Below are 18888 nucleotides of genomic sequence, written 5' to 3'. Positions count from 1 at the left end.
GACACAGGCCCAGAACAGAATCGTTAAAGGACCCCCCCCCCCCCACCTCGAAAACAACTTAAACTACAGTTGTTGTTGGTGGCCACTGCCGTCCCTGGAAAATAGCGGACACTAGCGGCGATGGCCCAAATGAAATAATTTGGCTTCCACTGTCGGGCATTGTTTTCTAGGGGCAGCTATTGGCAGCTTCTGTCTGTGACTATTGGTTACTGGCGCTCAAAAAAAAGAAAATTAAATACTAATACACGTAAAATAAATTTTTATGAACGTCTTCTTTGGGAGGGGGGGCGGAGGATATTGGCCTGCCGTATTTTGCACATATTTACAATGTTATGTTTACATTTCTACGGTGTTCTGTCCGTGCAAGGAAAGAGTAATATGTGTTTGTTTACATTTTATAGTAATTCCGTTTGCGCAAGGAAAGTGTCGCAATGCGTGTTAAAATGCCAGTAATTCTTAAACCTTTTGTTAGAGCTCACCATAGTAAAAGTTTAAGGGTTCTAATATTTAACTTTTATAATTTTGAACGATTATCAAGACTTAAAAGATGTTATCTATTTTTCTTAGCACAATTGCATCATGTTTATAAGTTGATTTAATTTTATGTTTGTGCGATTATCGTGTGTTAAAAGACTTCATGTGTATTTTTTACTTATGCATGTATGTTGAATTGTTAAAAATAAGTTGCCAGTATTTATAACACATTATGACAATCTTAATGTTACCAGTATTTAATTTTCTGTTTTTGGAGCAATTATTATATTTGTATTTGTTGCTTAGCACTATAGCCTCCTGTAGTGAAGTTTTTTTTATGTTAGAATGTATTCTCAGAATGTACTATGCAATTAGTTTACCACAATAATCTTTAAAAAGTATATTACGGTCAAATTCAAGCTTTACAGCATTTTTTATTAACTTATTAGTTGAAAGTATGCAATAGTTGCAAAACACTATCCCCCTCCTCACATTTATAATGGGTTCTAAATAATCACATTATTATTTCAGTGCGCATAAATTCAAAAAGAATATAATAAATGTAAAAAAAAAGACAAAATGAATGTGTAAATGCATGAATCTGTAAATAAAAAATAATCATCAAACCGCGGCATATATATCTTGTGTAAACATCGTCCTTCGTAGGTTATCAGAATAAGAAAAGACAGTGTTAGTTAATGTGTAAAATTAGATGTGTAAAGGGAAAAAATAAGCAAACATTAATCATTAAACCTCAGCTGATATAATATCGATCAACATTGCTCCTCGCTTGTAAGCTGTTACAGCTGTCTTGTATGTTGTTTACATCTGACGATGACAACCACAAAGAAATAAAGAAGGAAAGAAAGAAGAATCTAGAAGATACGTATTGTAGCTACTAGTAAATGTATGTTTGTGTATGTTTTAATCTTAGCAGAAAAGCTAAACAGCCATTAGTTACTTAAAAGCAGTGAAAAATTATGGCACTGTTGTTATATGTTGAAAAGCAAGTGTCTATTAACTGAAATAAGCACCATGCGAAAAAGTATTTGTCCTAGCGACGCCCTACTGTAATGTTTTGAATTGTTTGTTTAGAATGATCTAATTCCGGAATAATAGAATTAGCGGGCAACCAATCCGCGGCAGCGGACTTTCCTGAGGGAGACTTTAATATATTTTATTCTACTACAGGAAAGACAATGGTATATCTGTGTATGTATAAGCTACTTACGGCCGGTGTAAGCATAGAATCTGTGACCATGTAGACTTCCTCTCGGTATCTATTGGTTGTGGTAGTATGTTTAAATATTTAGAAGGAAAAATAGGTATCCTTTCCTCTAACGACGTTGCGAATGTGATAGTGTTGCTCCTAGGATGTAATGTAGTATTTTATTATCACCGTTGAATGTGTTTCTGCAAAGGTGTTTGAAAGCTATATAAGATAGTGGCTATTAGTCCAGCTGTATTACATTTGTATTTGACATCTGTCGTTGCAAACCTACGATACTTTTTTTGACAGAGGGAAATTCCTGTGGCTACTTTATTAATATAGAAAGGGAAAAAGACGATATATGATGTCGGTAAGGTATATAGTCCAACTTTACTCATTTTTATAATGAATTGTTCCAAAATCAAGTTACGTGAACTACAGTAGAACAATTTTAAATAAATACATTTCAATAAGAGGTAATTGTTTTAATGATTTAAATGATATTTGTCTAACAATTATTTTTATGTTAATAAGACTAGAATATTTATTGTCCATAAAAGAATTAAATTGGTACAATTTTGATTAATGAATAAATATAAACGAGACATAATCGTTTTATTTATTTGGCAAAATATTCAGCTGACAATGGCAATTAGTTTACGGGAAAAGAAAGATTCGTATTTTTTAAATAGTTTGGAACCTGGCATACATTATTTATTTATTTATTTATTTATTTATTTTTGAAAAAGGGTATTATTAACGATGTCTATTGGTGTATAAAACACCGGGGAATTTCCACAGAACCCGCTAATATCTATATATTAATACGATAGCGCGCGTGTTCCTTTGTGTGTCACGCTTACATCTAGGTCGTTTGATTGTTATGTTCTTCTATTTCGTGTCATAAATAATTTTACCAAGAATTCTTCATAAGTTTTGGTTTCAGTTTCGACTATAGCTGAAGACACTTTTTTTTTTGAAGTAATTTTATCAAGAATTCTTCATAAGTTTTGGTTTCCGTTTCGGTTTCGATTATGGCAGAAGGAACTCAACAATATATATATATATATATATATATATATATATATATATATATATATATATATATATATATATATATATATATATATATTCCATAAGTTTTTATATTGGTTTCGATGCAAGATAATGCATCCAAGTCATATTAATATATATTTTTATTTTTGAAATCGCAACTTTATAACATATAAAAATCGATAGAACATTAACTCTATAATAATATATACGAAATCTGCAAGAATTAAAATATCATATTTAAGCGTACTTTACAATCCGGGCTTTACCGGGCGTTCGTGCTAGCTTAGATAAAAATATTTTTACAGTTTTAACAAAAAAAGCTACAATAATATCTCCATTTACACTGAACATCTACAGAATGCGAACATCAATAGGCTACATATGAATGAATCCCCTATGTTATTTCCACATGTCTCCCTAGTTATATATTATTTTATTCAATATTATTATTTTTTTTCTAGATTATTCATTCTTTTGACCAAAATACCTTATACTTACGACAATGACAAAACACACTTGAAATGAGTTTTCATTACTATGCAATTTGTATAGAAATCTGAATTTGATATTTTACCCCTGGCCAGATAACAACAAATAACAGGACTCTCTATAATGCTAGTTATAGTTTTAGATTAGTAGCCGCAGCCACAGCTTGCAAAGACCATGTTTTGCACACGGCACCACTCTGTTCCCCCCTCGCCAATCTTTTTAAAAAAAACACCCGACTAGTTGAAACCACCGTCAATAATTTTCCCCACTCCCTATCTGTGCCTAAATCAAAACGTAGGTTCCATGAACAAAGCTTCTTTCTTAGAACTGCACGCCTGTGGAACTCTGTTCCACTTGCCTGTTTCCCTCCCGACTTCAACCTGGATATCTTCAAGTCCAACACAAACAAATTCCTGATGAACCGCCCCCCTAAGTAATGACCCCTTACCAATTCTCCAATACTATTGCTACACTATCACTTTGATTACTGTACACACAATAACCCTTATCCCCGAGTGGCCATTGGGCCTTGATAAGTGGTGAACTCCATGTAAAAAAAAAATCTATCGATTACATTTTTCTACTCTAGCTGGTATAACCATATCAGACTGTCAGCAGATACCGACTTCTTACCTTAAATAACATTGTTGTTATATTCTTTCTTTTCTATTTGCAAATCTCAATCATGTTCTGCCAAAAATAAAACCACTTTCCTTTAGAAAACAACCAAACTAAAACCCATGAATACATATTTGAAGATAAAAACAACTAGAAGCATATAAACTTTGTTTATTAAAATGACAAGATTCCATATTAAATAACCCGAAAAGGGTTGATATGTTGTAAAACGAAACAACCAAACAAAACGCAATGATTAAATATTTGAAGATGTCAAGAACATGAAACATGAAAATCTTTGTTCGTATAATTTGGATTTTTTGGACTACTAATCTCATCTTGAGTGTTATTTTCACCACGTTTCGGTCGATGTAACCTCCGACCTTCTTCAAGTGTATCTTATCGAACGCGAGAACGTTTCTGTCGAACTCAGGAATCTGGACGGAATTTCAAACGGAATCTTTTATTTAATTTTAAGGGGGTAGCATGTTCTTGTTGCGTCAGACATGGCTGTACAGAGGTTCTAAGTAATTCGCATTGTACTTTTAGGTCTCACCTACTAAGAATTGAACCTTCAACCTTAAGGAGAATATCACTTTCACAGTTCATTTTTCCAAATACTCTAACCACTGCGCCACGGGTACTTGCTGCCAGTTTTAGTATGGATTTTGGAAGTCTTAAACCTATTTTGTTTCTAGTTATAACTATCACCATTTATTACTAATTATTATTACTATATATTATTACTATATATTATTATTATTATTATTATTATTATTATTATCGTTATTATTATTGCTGTTATTATTATTACTAGCATGGGTTCCCGGCGTTGCCAGGGTGTTGGAGGTGTGTGTGGAGCAAAAAAAAAATGTACCGTGAAAGCGGAAAAGAACGTGAAAAAAAAACGTGACGTATTTGCTATTACGACCACCGCCAAACCAGACGTGACGTAGGTTTAAATTAAGGTTAGACAGTCGCGAAAAAAGAGGATGGATGACTTTCGAAAATATCGGCGAAAAAAGCGACCACCCCTGTAGAAAAGTGCCCAGTTGAGGGTGAAGAAATTAATGTTTTTAGCCAATTTTTCGGTATTTGTCGTCTGAAGGGTCGACCTTAAAAACGATACTGATCTTGTGAAAATCCGTCACCTCCGTCAAAATTTTTAGGAAAACATGCAAACATACATACACTTATATATTGGTAGCTCAAATTTTCGACCGGAACCGATTAAAAAGCTTGCCCTATCTCTGAATGCCCTTTATGTAAAATTTCAAATGTTTAGACCAGAAATTGTCTCAGTAATTTGGCAGAAACCGCCGAGGTCAATTTTTTTTTACCCCTATTATGACCCCTTAACATTTATTCTTTTGGGGTCAAATCAAGTTATTAAGTTAGATCCATGTCCAAAGAACCTATATATAAAATTTCAATTGTTTATACCCTAAATTTGCAGAGGAGTTTGGTAGAGTTCTCAAAGGTCAAATCGTTGTACTTGGACCCCTTAACAGCCAAATTTCTGGCCGAAAACGGATTTCAAAGATTTTCCCAAATCTCAGTACCCTGTATATCAAATTTCGAGTCTGTAGACTTAAAATTGACAGAGTTATTGCGTAGGGAACCTATATATTTGAGCCCAAAACAATAAATATCAAAGGGTCATAATAGGGGTCAAACTTTTTAAAAATTTGACCTCTGCGGTCTCTACCAAATTACTCAGACAATTTCTGTTATAAATATTTGAAATTTTACATAAAGGGTATTCAGAGATAGGGCAAGCTTTTTAATCGGCTTGTGTCTAAAATTTGAGCTACTAATATATAAATGTATGTATGTATGCCTAAAACCAACATATAAATGTATTCATGTCTGCCTAAAACTTTCGAAGGAGGCGACGGATTTTCACAAGATCAGTATCGTTTAAGGTCGACCTTTCAGACGACAAATACCGAAAAATTGGCTAAAAACATTAATTTCTTCACCCTCAACTGGGCATTATAGGGAGAGGTCGCTTTTTTCGCCGATATTTTCGAAAGTCATCCCCTCTTTTCGATTGTCTAGCCTTAATTTAAACTTACATCAGTCCCGGTTTGACGGTGGTTGACGTCAGGTTTTTCCCCCCTTCTTTTCGTCCTTCACGGTATGGGTCCGAGCCTACCTTTCCATTACCACTTTTTTTTTTTTTTTTTTTTTTTGCTCAACGAACACCTGCAAACACCCGGGGGCTGAAATGCTAGTATATATATATATATATATATATATATATATATATATATATATATATATATATATATATATGTCTAAAACATTAGCATGTATCGTGTCACGACGATGTAAATTTATTTATGTTTATAAAAAATATATCTTGCTCTTCTTTTTATGAGCACTAACCCTAACCTCTTTAAATTCATAAGTTATCAATCTTGAATACCTTCTCTTTCTTATATATATATATATATATATATATATATATATATATATATATATATATATATATATACATATACATATATATATATATATATATCTTACTGGAGATCTATATCTCCACATATATATACATAGGTAGGTGGGTGTATATATATATGTGTGTGTATATATGTCTATGTATATATGTGAGTATGTATATGTGTATAAGAGTTGTGTGTATGTGTGTGTATATCTACATATGGATCCAAGTATGTCTGCATATACATTGTTTATACATACGTGTGTGTGCGTATGTGTCTGTATATGGATGTGTTAAAATGTACATATGTATGTGTATGTATGTATGCGTATTTGCGCGTGCGTTAGCGTTAACTACCTAAAAAAACCCATTGTCAACTGAAATAAATAAGTCGACTTATAGCGACTACGAAAATTTTAAATGGAACCCTGTACTTGTCAAACACATGATATCTACACTAACCCTTTCCCTCTCTCTCTCTCTCTCTCTCTCTCTCTCTCTCTCTCTCTCTCTCTCTCTTTCTCTCTCCCTCTCTCTCTCTCTCTCATCTACTTTATATACCTTGCTGAACAAGCAAAATGCAGTCAAAATTTAAAACCTAAAAATTGAAACTTCTCCCCCTTACCCCCTCTCTTTTTTCTTTACCATCCTCTCTTCACCTGCCCCTCCCTATATCCATATATCTCTACCCACGCCTACATGAATCTGCTACCCCCCACACACAATACAATCTAATGTATTTTAACCTTCAAAACTGAAATATTGTCGATACTCGTTTCCCTATCCCTTATTATCTTCTACCCCACACATACTTGCTCTGCAAGTGTATTGAACACTCTCTTCAGGTTTTTACTAATTATCAGTTTTACCATATATATATATATATATATATATATATATATATATATATATATATATATATATATACTAGAAGAAAATGTGACCAGTTATGTCATTCATTGAGCTTGTGTTAGACTTTCTGCTCGTCTTACGAGGGGCGTGCAATAAGTAATGCCCCTGAACCACTTCCAGTTGTCTGATCCAGCTGAAATTTTGCATGTGCAATGATTTATATTTCTACGGATTATGTGGCAAATTACAGCTCTGAACTGAATGTGGTGTCTGTTTTACAGGTGTTTGAACTGAGCCAGGTGTGAAATGGAGCCTGTTGAATGTCGAGCAGTGATCCGGTTTTTGTATTTGAAAGGACGCACACCACAGGAGACTTTGGATGAAATGAAAGAAATTTATGCCCCATCATATGACCTTGTAAAACGCTGCCATCGTAAATTCAAACATGGCCGGAAGTCTGTGGAAACAGCTCCCAGACCTGGTCGCCCCCCTTCTGCCATTGATGAGGAATCTGTCCGTCAAGTTGAGGCCAAGATGTCAAGATTAGTACAGGGTCTGTGGAAACTATTATTCATGATCATTTGCATATACATAAGGTGTCTGCCAGATGAATTCCCAGGCTGCTCACACCATTCCAGAAGCGAGAACGCGTGCTCGGGGATAAATTTGGAGATGTGCCAAGAAGATGAGTCAAGAAGATGAGTCAAAGTTTTTTCAAAAGACCGATTACACAGAAGAAACCTGGGTCCATCACTATGATCCAGAGACCAAAGCCCAGCCAATGCAGTAGAAGCACTTGGACACACCACCTCCAAAGAAGGCAAGGGTGCAGCCCTCCGCTGGCAAGGTCATGCTCACATTCTGGGACTAGGACGGAGTAGTGATAATAGATTTCCTGGCAAAGGGTACCACAATTACAGGAGCCTATTATGCTTCACTTTTGAGGAAATTAAGGGAAGTTATCAAAATCAAGAGGCGGGGCAAGATCAGCAAAAGTACCCTCCTCATGCAGGACAACGCTCTGGTCCACAACTCGCATGTCGCCAGATCAGGAGCACGGGCGCGCGTGGTTATGAAATCCTCCCCCATCCTTTCTACTCTCCTGGCCTTGCACCCTCTGACTTTCACCTCTTTCCAGCCATGAAGTTGTTTTTGAAAGGAAAGCCTTTCCCAGATGATGCAAATAATAAGAATAGGAAAATATAAAAAGATCGAAATATACTATGCACAAAAGGAAATATCACCAAACGTAATAGTATCATTTAATCCGTCTCTTAAGAAAGAGATAAGCGGGGATATAACCAACAGAAAGATATTATTATTATTATTATTATTATTATTATTATTATTATTATTATTATTATTATTTTTCCTATATTTAACTGACTTATCTGAACAGTCAATTCACACACACGCACACACACACACACATACATACATACATACATACATACATACATACATATGGACTTCCGGTTCGTTGACTGGCATGGCTCTTGTGGGCTGCGACGTTGTTTGGCTGTGGAATTTATTATATATATATATATAAATTAATAAGGAAATTGGTATAGGTTAGAGATAGAAATGAGTAGAAAAAATATATATATTTTTGAATTTACATAATAAATTTGATTTAAAAATATATAGATATATAATTACCTTTTGGTTTTTCTTTTTTTGAAATCAGGAACTGTATTTAAAGTAGTCATTTAGATGTTTGCTATAGCTTTTTATTTTATTGAATGATGAATTTTAAAAGGGCGACGCTCGTGCAGTAAATTGTTTCCGTTAGCCTATTTTGATTTAGAGACGCTACAGTTAATATCTATAGAGAGAGAGTTTTTTTTTTTTTTTTTTTTTTTTTTTTTTGCAAGTTTTTAAGGGGAGATAATTGTCATGGCTTTATTTATTATTTGATTTACGAGTCTAAGGGCGGTAATTGGTTTAACTTAATTTATTAAAAAAAAAAAAAAAAAAAAATCCATTTTTACTAATGAGTAATTTTTAATGATTTAAGGTGGTTTATATTTATTAAATTTAAACCAAGAAAAATAACCAGGAGACAAAAAAAGATAAAACCAAACTACAAATATTAGATAATAATATAAATAAACAACAAACTAAAACCCGCAAACGTAAGAATAGACACAAGGAGATCCTATGGTTCAACCCCCCGTATTCCAAAAACCTAGAAACAAACATAGCTAGAGAATTTTTTAAAATATTAGATAAGAACTTTAAAGCCCCCCATAGATATAATAAGATTTTCAATAAGAACACAATTAAAGTCTCTTACTCTACTATGCCTAACCTTCATCAGAAAATAATTAGCTCTAATAATAATAAAATTAATAAACTACAAAATGCAACTATACAAAATACATCGAACTGTAACTGTAGAAGAAAAAATAAATGTCCCCTACAAGGCTCATGTAAAATTAAAAATGTTATCTATAGCTGCACAGTATCAAAAACTCCAAATATACAAGAACCTATCAACAGCCATAACTCAACTACCGAATTAAATAATAACACCAACTTAAATCAATCTACCGATCAATTATTAACCAACCCACCACATTATAATCCAACAATAGACCTAACGGAAAATAATCATAATAATCAAGAGGTAATATATATTGGTTCCACATCTGGCCCAATAAAACATAGAATTTCAACGCACAAACATTCTTTTAAAAATAACTCTCTATCAAACCAAACTACTCTATCCAACTATATTTGGCAACTAAAAAATAGCAATATTTCTTTCAACTTAAAATGGCAAATAATTGAGACTTGCAAATCATATAAACCAGGAGATAAATTTTGTACATTATGTACAAAAGAAACCGTAAAAATTTTAAAATATGAAGATATAAAAAGCACAACCAAACTAGTAAATTCAAGACACGAGCTTCTATCGTGTAATCATAAACGTTGGTTTAAATTTAATAAATATAAACCACCTTAAATCATTAAAAATTACTCATTAGTAAAAATGGATTTTTTTTTTTTTTTTTTTTTTTTTTTTTAATAAATTAAGTTAAACCAATTACCGCCCTTAGACTCGTAAATCAAATAATAAATAAAGCCATGACAATTATCTCCCCTTAAAAACTTGCAAAAAAAAAAAAAAAAAAAAAAAAAAAAAAAAAAAACTCTCTCTCTATAGATATTAACTGTAGCGTCTCTAAATCAAAATAGGCTAACGGAAACAATTTACTGCACGAGCGTCGCCCTTTTAAAATTCATCATTCAATAAAATAAAAAGCTATAGCAAACATCTAAATGACTACTTTAAATACAGTTCCTGATTTCAAAAAAAGAAAAACCAAAAGGTAATTATATATCTATATATTTTTAAATCAAATTTATTATGTAAATTCAAAAATATATATATTTTTTCTACTCATTTCTATCTCTAACCTATACCAATTTCCTTATTAATTTTCTTATAAATTTTATATCCAAACCTTTTACTTCAATTTTTCAGATTCATCTGCCTTACTTTTAATGCTAGGTTTATTTTTGGTGTCTTTTCAATTCAATAGAAATCCTCCTAAATTTGCTGATGAGGAGACCGTGCTTACCAAAAAAACTATGTATAATTATTCTACGTGACTTCATGTATACCACAAATAAAAAGCACGGATTTCCGAAACGATCGTACAGATAATTGACTTTGTTGTTGTTCCTTCTTATGAAACTGATTTTTAATTTAATTAAATTTTTAATTTAATTAAATTATGATTTTTAAATTTTAAAAATTTTAAAACTTTTAAATTATAAATCACATTACTTAATATTGAATTAGCTCTAGGACATTTAACTATCGAGCTTATTATATATCTAAATTACAACGAGCATTTCCTGTATTTTAATTAAACTAGTAATTTCACTATTACATTAAAATACACTTAGCTCTTTAGACTATTATTCTAATCTCCTTTAAATTATATATATATATATATATATATATATATTTACATGGGGGTCACCACTTATCAAGGCCCGAAGGTCACTAAGGGATAAGGGTTATATATATATATATATATATATATATATATATATACTAGCAGGGTGACCCGACGTTGCCAAAAATTGAATGTTTCAAACTCCTATATTTTTATTGTCATCAAATCGATTGATTGACAATCTTATTTGGGACCCATCGCGATAGACCTGGAGGAAGTTTCACACAACCCTGGCCGTGACTACGTCCACAATACATTGTAGGGAACCTGTTATTGATTTTATAAAAGTATATTTTAAATATAATGGTCTGTATTAAAGTTTAAATTGCAAAAGTCTAGTATAATGCTTCAATTATGCTCTAAGCAGAACCATTCATTTCGAACGTGTCCCTGTCAAATCAAAGAACCTACTTCTGATTTTTTTATGCGTGCATTACTGATTGTGCGGTAATATTTTTTTTAATTTGAATTTAAGTTTAAAATGAAAAAGTCAATATTATTATGAAATTGTGCTTTGAACAGAAATATTCATTTCGAACAACTCCTTGTCATGACAAAAAAATACTGATGATTTTGTGCTTGTGTGGTAATAAAACTTATCAAATTCAGTTGTGATATTAGGCTACATAAGATGTTAACTTTGGTAAAAATCCCATACCCTTCTTTCACCCGATTTTTTCGATAATCGATTATTGATACTTAACAAAGACATCCCAACACAAAACCTATCTAAGAACACCGCCAAGCACATAATGTAACTTTATGTGAAAGTTCATGAAATTCGACCCAGCCGTTTTGGAGTCTATATGATACGAACACATAGGCACAGAAACACAAAGTTCCTTACATATTACAGTAAAATAGAACATTATATATATATATATATATATATATATATATATATATATATATATATATATATATATATATATACAGTAGAGTCCAAAACTAAGGGACAAAATTTTAAAACGTAATATTTGTTAGAAATAATAAGTGTGTAAAGCTGAAAATTTGACAACTGGTAGTCGTTGTCATCCATAATACCATACAAAAATTTGAATCATTCGCAAAGGATAGAAAAAGAATTATAACAAATATATTTTTTTTCAAAATAAAAACGTTCAAAAGCAAAGGACAAAATTGAGAAAAACAATGTAAACAGACAAAAAACAATAAAAATACATGTACAATCAATATTTAGTAAATGAGCCCTTACTCTCAATGACAGCTGCACATCTTCGACTACAAGAACGAATCAGTTCTTGACAATCCTCGATACTAATTTTAGACCATTCTTCTTGAAGCTTCACCCATATATCTTCCGTGTTAGTGGGATTTTTTCCATAACTTTCACTCCTAAGGTCTTCCAAAGATTTTCTGTTGGATTTAAGTCAGTACTTTGTGGTGGCTAACCATAATTTCGAAATCTTGTTCGCCTTTGCCTTGTGACATGGGGCATTATCTTGCATAAAGGTAGCCCTATTGAAACCTGAATTCTGTATGATTGGCACAACATGATCTTGAACAATGTTTTTATAGATCTGCGCGTTTACACGAGTTTGTAATCGGACAAGAGGCGCTGTACCTTGGCTAGAAAATATTCCAAATACCATGACGCTTCTGGCCCCAAACTTGACATTTTTCTTAGTACACTTTGCACTTAATCTTTCATTAATACGTCTCTTTACATTGTTTTTTTTTTCATCATTTCCCAATAAATTAAATTTGCTTTCATCACTGAAAAATACTTTTGCCCAATTTTCATGTGTCCAAATTACATACCTGTTTGCAAACGCTAATCTCTTCTTATTATTCTTCGAACTAACAAGTGGTTTCTTCCCTGGAGTTCGATTAAATCTATTTCTTGCAGTCGTCTAGAAACAGTCTGTCTTGACACATTAACACATGAGGTACTATTCATAATCCTTGTAATTTCTGTGCAAGACTTAAAACGGTTCTTTGATGACATACGCTGCATTATTTGATCTTCTCTTGACGAAGTTTTGCGGGGCCTGCCAGTTTTAAAAGCAATAACTATTTTGCCAGTATTGGTGTGCTAGTTCAAGAGTTCAATCAGTTAGAGTTAAGTCCATTTCGTGGGTGAAGGGGCTTTGAGTCTATTTGGTGAATGTTTTTATGGCTTTTTCTGACTTTCTTTTTTGATATGTGTGTTTCAGTGTGTACTTGTGTATTAAGGCGAGGGTTGTGTGTGTGTGAAGCGTGTGTTGAGCAAAAAAAAATGGTGGTAGTAGGCAGGCAGGTTCCAACCCATATCGCGAAAGAGGAAAAGAAACTGAAAAAAATACATAATGTCTTTACCGTTACATCCATCGCCAAACCGTAAGTGGCGAAGGTTTAAATTAAGGCTAGTCAATCGAAAATATCGGCGAAAAAAGAGATCCCTCCCTGTAGAAAAGTGTCCAGTTAAGGGTGAAGAAATGACTGATTTTGGCCAATTTTTCGATATTTGTAGCCTGAAGGGTACAGCTTGGAAACGATGTCGATGTCGTGAAAATCCGTCGCCTCTGTCGAAAATTTGGGGCAGACATACAAACATGCATACATTTAAACAGACAGGTGAGATTTATATCATAGAAGATACCTTACTACCTAGCTCTGCCTGCGTATTGAGCACTGTTGTAGTAAATACTGAAAATCGATAAATAATATATATATATATATATATATATATATATATATATATATATATTAAAATTACCACTTTGCAAGGAGCAAGAAACACATATGTTAGGCTTTTAATGGTAACAACTTGCGTTCAATTGTGTCGGCTCAATGTTAGCATACAAGCATATAACAGTTCATTATTAATAATTTTACATTGCTAAGCAGCTCATCAGCGCATAGAAAAATCCAACTTTCCAAAGCTTTCACATCCTGTGAATAAGACTCTCTTAATAACATGGCGGTATTCACTTTTTTATACATTACTTATATGTAATGCGTCAAGCAAACATCAAAATTTTATAAAGTACCACTTTATCTATATGCATACAAAAATCAGAATGTGTGCATGTGAGAACACTTCTCAACCTATAAACTGAAAGAATTTTTAAATTTGGTATATAGGGTATTCATACATGTAAAAGACTTTTTAATTTGTTTTTCATCCGGAGAAAATGGCTGCTATTGGGTCAAAATTGAAAAAAAATTGTTCCTTGGAGGTCATCGGATTTTTATCTATTTGTCCACTTTTTCACGACTGCGCATAGGCGAATCGTTCACATTATGTTAAGAATAAGTAGGTTTGAAAATATTTTTAAAGAACGTGTCAAGCTGGCCTAATATCCATCGTACCTGATTCACTATCCTTATATTTTGGCTTCGATCTTAGCCCGAATATTTTTTTTTTACTTACAAGAAGTGAACTATTTAGAAAATGAAAACATAATCTTCCCATGCACATATGCCAGTTTGTTTGTTTTTGTTTGTTTTTTTTACTTCATGTTTTTAAAGGTATTTTACATTACATTTAATATCACAGTATTTCTGTTTATAATAAATAAGAATTATTCAATAATTAAAATATAATATGTATGCGTATTTTCAACCGGGTAACGCTGGGCCGTCTGCTAGCATACATATATATATATATATATATATATATATATATATATATATATATATATATATATATATATATAAAGGCAGCATTTTTTCTCTTTGGCATATTTCATTAAATAAAGTAGGCGAATAACAGTATTCACTTCTGGCGGGAACTTGCTAATGTAATCACCATATTTATCATAAGTCGAGTATTTTCCAATCCTTCTAAAAAAAAAAAAAAGGAATACTTTATAAATTGTTCAAAACCAGTTAGATTAATTTATTCCTGATGATGAATCCTGGAGGATTGGAAAGTACTTAGACTTATGATAAATATGGTGATTACATCAGCCAGTTCCCGCCAGAAGTGAGGACTGTTAATCGAAAGTTGGAAAGGATCGAAATAGACAAAAAAAACGTTTATTTTATTTAATGTTACAAAAGACGTCTATTATATTTAATGTTATATGCCATGTATACACACACACACACACATATATATATATATATATATATATATATAGTATGCTAGTATGTGTTTAGTGTGTGTGTGTGTGTGTGTGTGTGTGTGTGTGTGTGCGTGTGTGTATTTGTATCTTTCATTGAAACAAACGCAGTTTACACTCGTATATATATAATTAATTCGCGAGTATTATATTTATCGGAAACAAATGATGTGCGTTATTGACATCGGATTTCTTCGGACTGTTATCCCCATTTGAATAATTACTACGTTTCAGCCCATTTGCTGTCTTGCCTTCTTTAAAATGATTAAGACAATAGTCTGGAGAAAAGACTAAATCACATCATACGAAAAAGGTTACTGTTTTTACTCACCTTTCGCAAGTCCTGTACTTCTCTTTTCATCACAATCCACTCGGCCCTCAAGTCGCCGACCCTCGCTCTCAGATCGTCCATTCCATCCGCGCTTTTGCCCTTAAGCTGACCAGAAACCTTGTCTAGCTTGCCGGTCAGCGCCGCTATGCTATTCCAGATACTGTCCAGCTCGGCCTTCTTCGGGATGTATTTCATGGTCGACTGACTATGTCGAACTCGGTGATGACCCCGAAGGTTGTTGACGTGGGTTTCCAAGTTGGAGGTGACGTTTTCGATGTGCTCTATTTGGGATACTACCTGGACGCGCAACCTGGTAAGGTCCCGGCCCACGGTCGCATTCATCAGCTCCACGTCGCCTTCCAGTTTGCTTATACGATCGAGGACGTCCTCGCCGGGTTTCCACACGTCGAAGTTGTACGTGCATGTCCCCGCTGGTGTGACTGACTCTGCTTTTGTTAGGAGCCAGAAACTGAACACGAAAGAAATCACAGCCACGGTTAACCAAACACTTGACATTTTGGTTTTTGGCGCGAAATAACGAAGACAGAGGAGGGGATGGTAGAAACTACAGTTGTATGTATTATGTATGTATTATATTTATTTCTGTGTATATGTTAGTTACTAGTTTTTGTTTATAGCTTATTTTACAAATATATGTATATACTTATATGTAAGTGTGTGCATATATATATATATGTATGTATATGTATATATATATATATGTATATATATATATATATATATATAGTATGCGATTATTTGTTTATGTATGTATTATATTTATTTGTACGCATATGTTAGTCTCTGCTTTTGTGAATATATCAACGCATATATTTTTGTAGATATATCAAAACATATATACTTAAATATATATAAATGTGTGCATGTATATAGTTTTATGCGTACATTTGTTTATGTATGTATGTATGTATGATATTTATTAACGTGTATTTGTTAGTCCCTAATATGTTGTAAGCTTTTTTAAAAACTTATATATCAACACATATGTGTATGTTTAAATATATATATTATGTGTCTATTTATGCATATAATGTATTTATGTGTATAAGTTAGTCTCTATTTTTGTAGTTTGTTTATTTTTACATAGACACATCAACAGATATATACTTTTATATAAGTGTGTGTGTATATATATATATATTATGCGTCTATTTGTGTGTATATATTATATTTATGCATGTTTGTGTATATGTTAGTTTGTATTTGTTAACGTATTTTTTAAATAGATATTATTATATATCAACACATATATACATATACGTGTGTACTTATATATGTATCCGTCTGTTTGTCTATGTGCTTATATCTTTATCTATTAATGAGTCTGTTTTGTGTAAAATGTGTATGTTGGTGACTGAACGCATACGTATGCATGTGTGCGTTCTTTTTCGGCGCACATAGGAAGGTAAGACTGGGTGTGTTTCGATGTACACTCATTTGTATATGTTTACGCGTAGTTGTCTGTGTGTATGCGTGCTTATTTACATACAAATATGTGTTTGTGTGCTTTTGTGTATATGTGCGAGACGGTGGTTTGTGCTTACGGTGTGTTCATTGTGTCTCCGCGTTACGCTTGCATCCTGCTGTGCTTCTCGGCTGGAAGGGCGAAGAAGAACACTGTGCGTACGTTGTTTACCATTCCATAAGCAGGAATTGACTGCCTGTGCGAAACGCTTCCGACAGCGTCCCAGCATTCTCTATTTCCCCTCCTCCTCCTCCTCCTCCTCCTCCTCTTGCTCCTCTTTCTCTCTCTCTATCTATCTATCTATCTGTTAGATAGATCTATCTATCGATCGATCTCTCTATCTTTCAATCTCTCTCCCACTCACACACACGGACACTCTCTCTCTCTCTCTCTCTCTCTCTCTCTCTCTCTCTCTCTCTCTCTATCTATCTATCTATCTATCTATCTATCTTTCTATCTTTCTATCTATCTATCTCTCGTTTATTTATCTTTTTATCTCTTAATCACTTATTTACCCCCTCTCTATTCCTCCCTCTTTCTCTCACTACTTCAATGGTTATTCCTCTGTACGTTTTGTGCCGCTTCTATGCTAAACCCTTTCCTGGCGTGTCTATTTTCTTTCCCCCCCCCCATCTCCCCCGCTGTGATTAAATTCTATGTTCTCAAATCCGCTTTTATCTTATACATTATGTATTCCTCTATCATTTCCCATTTCACTTTTTAAATATTTACTTTGGTCTATCACGCTTAAGTTTTAAATATTATTTTTCTTTGGAATGTTACGTTTAAGTTTGAAGTAGCATTTTTTTTTTTTTTTTTTTTTTGCCACGTTTAAGTGAAGTATAATTTTCTTTGGGTTTTCACGTTTGTTTGAAATAGATTTATTTTCTTTTATTTGTCACGTTTAAATCTGAAATAGCATTTTCTTTGTTTGGTCACGTTTATGTTCAAAACATAAATGCTGTTTTTTTGTTTTTGTTTTTGTTTTTCTACTTTGCTGTTTTATTTAGTTTCTCTCTTGTTTGACCCCTGTACACTATCTATCTAACTCTCTCTTTCTCTCTCTCTCTCTCTCTCTCTCTCTCTCTCTAACTTTCTCTCTCTAACTGTCTCTCTCTATCTATCTATCTATCTATCTATCTTTATCTATCTCTCTCACTATCCTCTCCACACCTACATTTCCATTCCTCTCTCCTGCCTTCTGTCTTTCTTTCCTCTTTTTTACTCTTAATAAATTTACTTAAACCTTCGTCTTTCCTTTCTCTTACCATCACAAGCGTTGCTGGTTCCAATACCAAGGAAAGGCTGTTCCGGATTGAATCCGGACTACTCCCCCTGAATACTTACTGTAGATAACAGTAAAGGTAAAACCAGGTGAATAATATTACACGGCGACAAGAAAACGCCAGCCTAAACACGTTTACAGATAATGAAATAAACGCGCAAATAAATTAAACGCAAATTATTTTCACGCTTCTGTTCCGGTAATACTAATTAAAATACAGACCAGTTAAAAAGATTATTTAAACGAATAACTTTAGATTTAGTAATTAAACGTTGACAAGATTAAACATTTAACTCATCATCATCTGTTGATTCTAGTTTTATTTCATGAAGACATTTTATTTTTCGAATAACTGTTTTAAGAGTTACTTAATTTTGTAAGATGCGTCCTCACATTTATACGGGATATTGTCGGTTGATCTATCACGCTTAAGTTTGTTTTTAATAAATTAAAGTATTTTCTTTTTTAAAAAAAATACATCATGAAACTTTATGAAAGTAGGGGCATGCTTAAATGCGTTAAAAAGTGAGATTTCCTTTTGTTTTCTTTTCTAATGCTTAAGATTTGAAGTAGCGTTTCTTTTGGTTTGTCACG

The 18888-nt window shown here is 32.9% G+C and overlaps 1 protein-coding gene across 1 annotated transcript in view; it reads right to left on the bottom strand.

Moving 5' to 3' along the window:
* The window catches only part of LOC145276946 (fibrinogen gamma chain-like), a 150957-nt gene extending 132600 nt beyond the window's left edge, over window positions 1-18357 (bottom strand). The window contains exon 1 of the mRNA XM_080128451.1: window positions 15524-18357. Within this exon, the coding sequence (XP_079984577.1) occupies window positions 15524-16039 (516 nt within the window). The 5' untranslated portion in view covers window positions 16040-18357. The remainder of the gene's footprint in view (window positions 1-15523) is intronic.
* Between the last annotated feature and the right edge of the window lie 531 nt (window positions 18358-18888).

This window comes from Euprymna scolopes, chromosome 5, assembly GCF_053919585.1.
Source record: "Euprymna scolopes isolate OS-2025 chromosome 5, ASM5391958v1, whole genome shotgun sequence".
Lineage (NCBI taxonomy): Eukaryota > Metazoa > Mollusca > Cephalopoda > Sepiida > Sepiolidae > Euprymna > Euprymna scolopes.
Note: the sequence above shows the minus strand (reverse complement) of the source record. Positions and strands in the feature narration are given on the sequence as shown.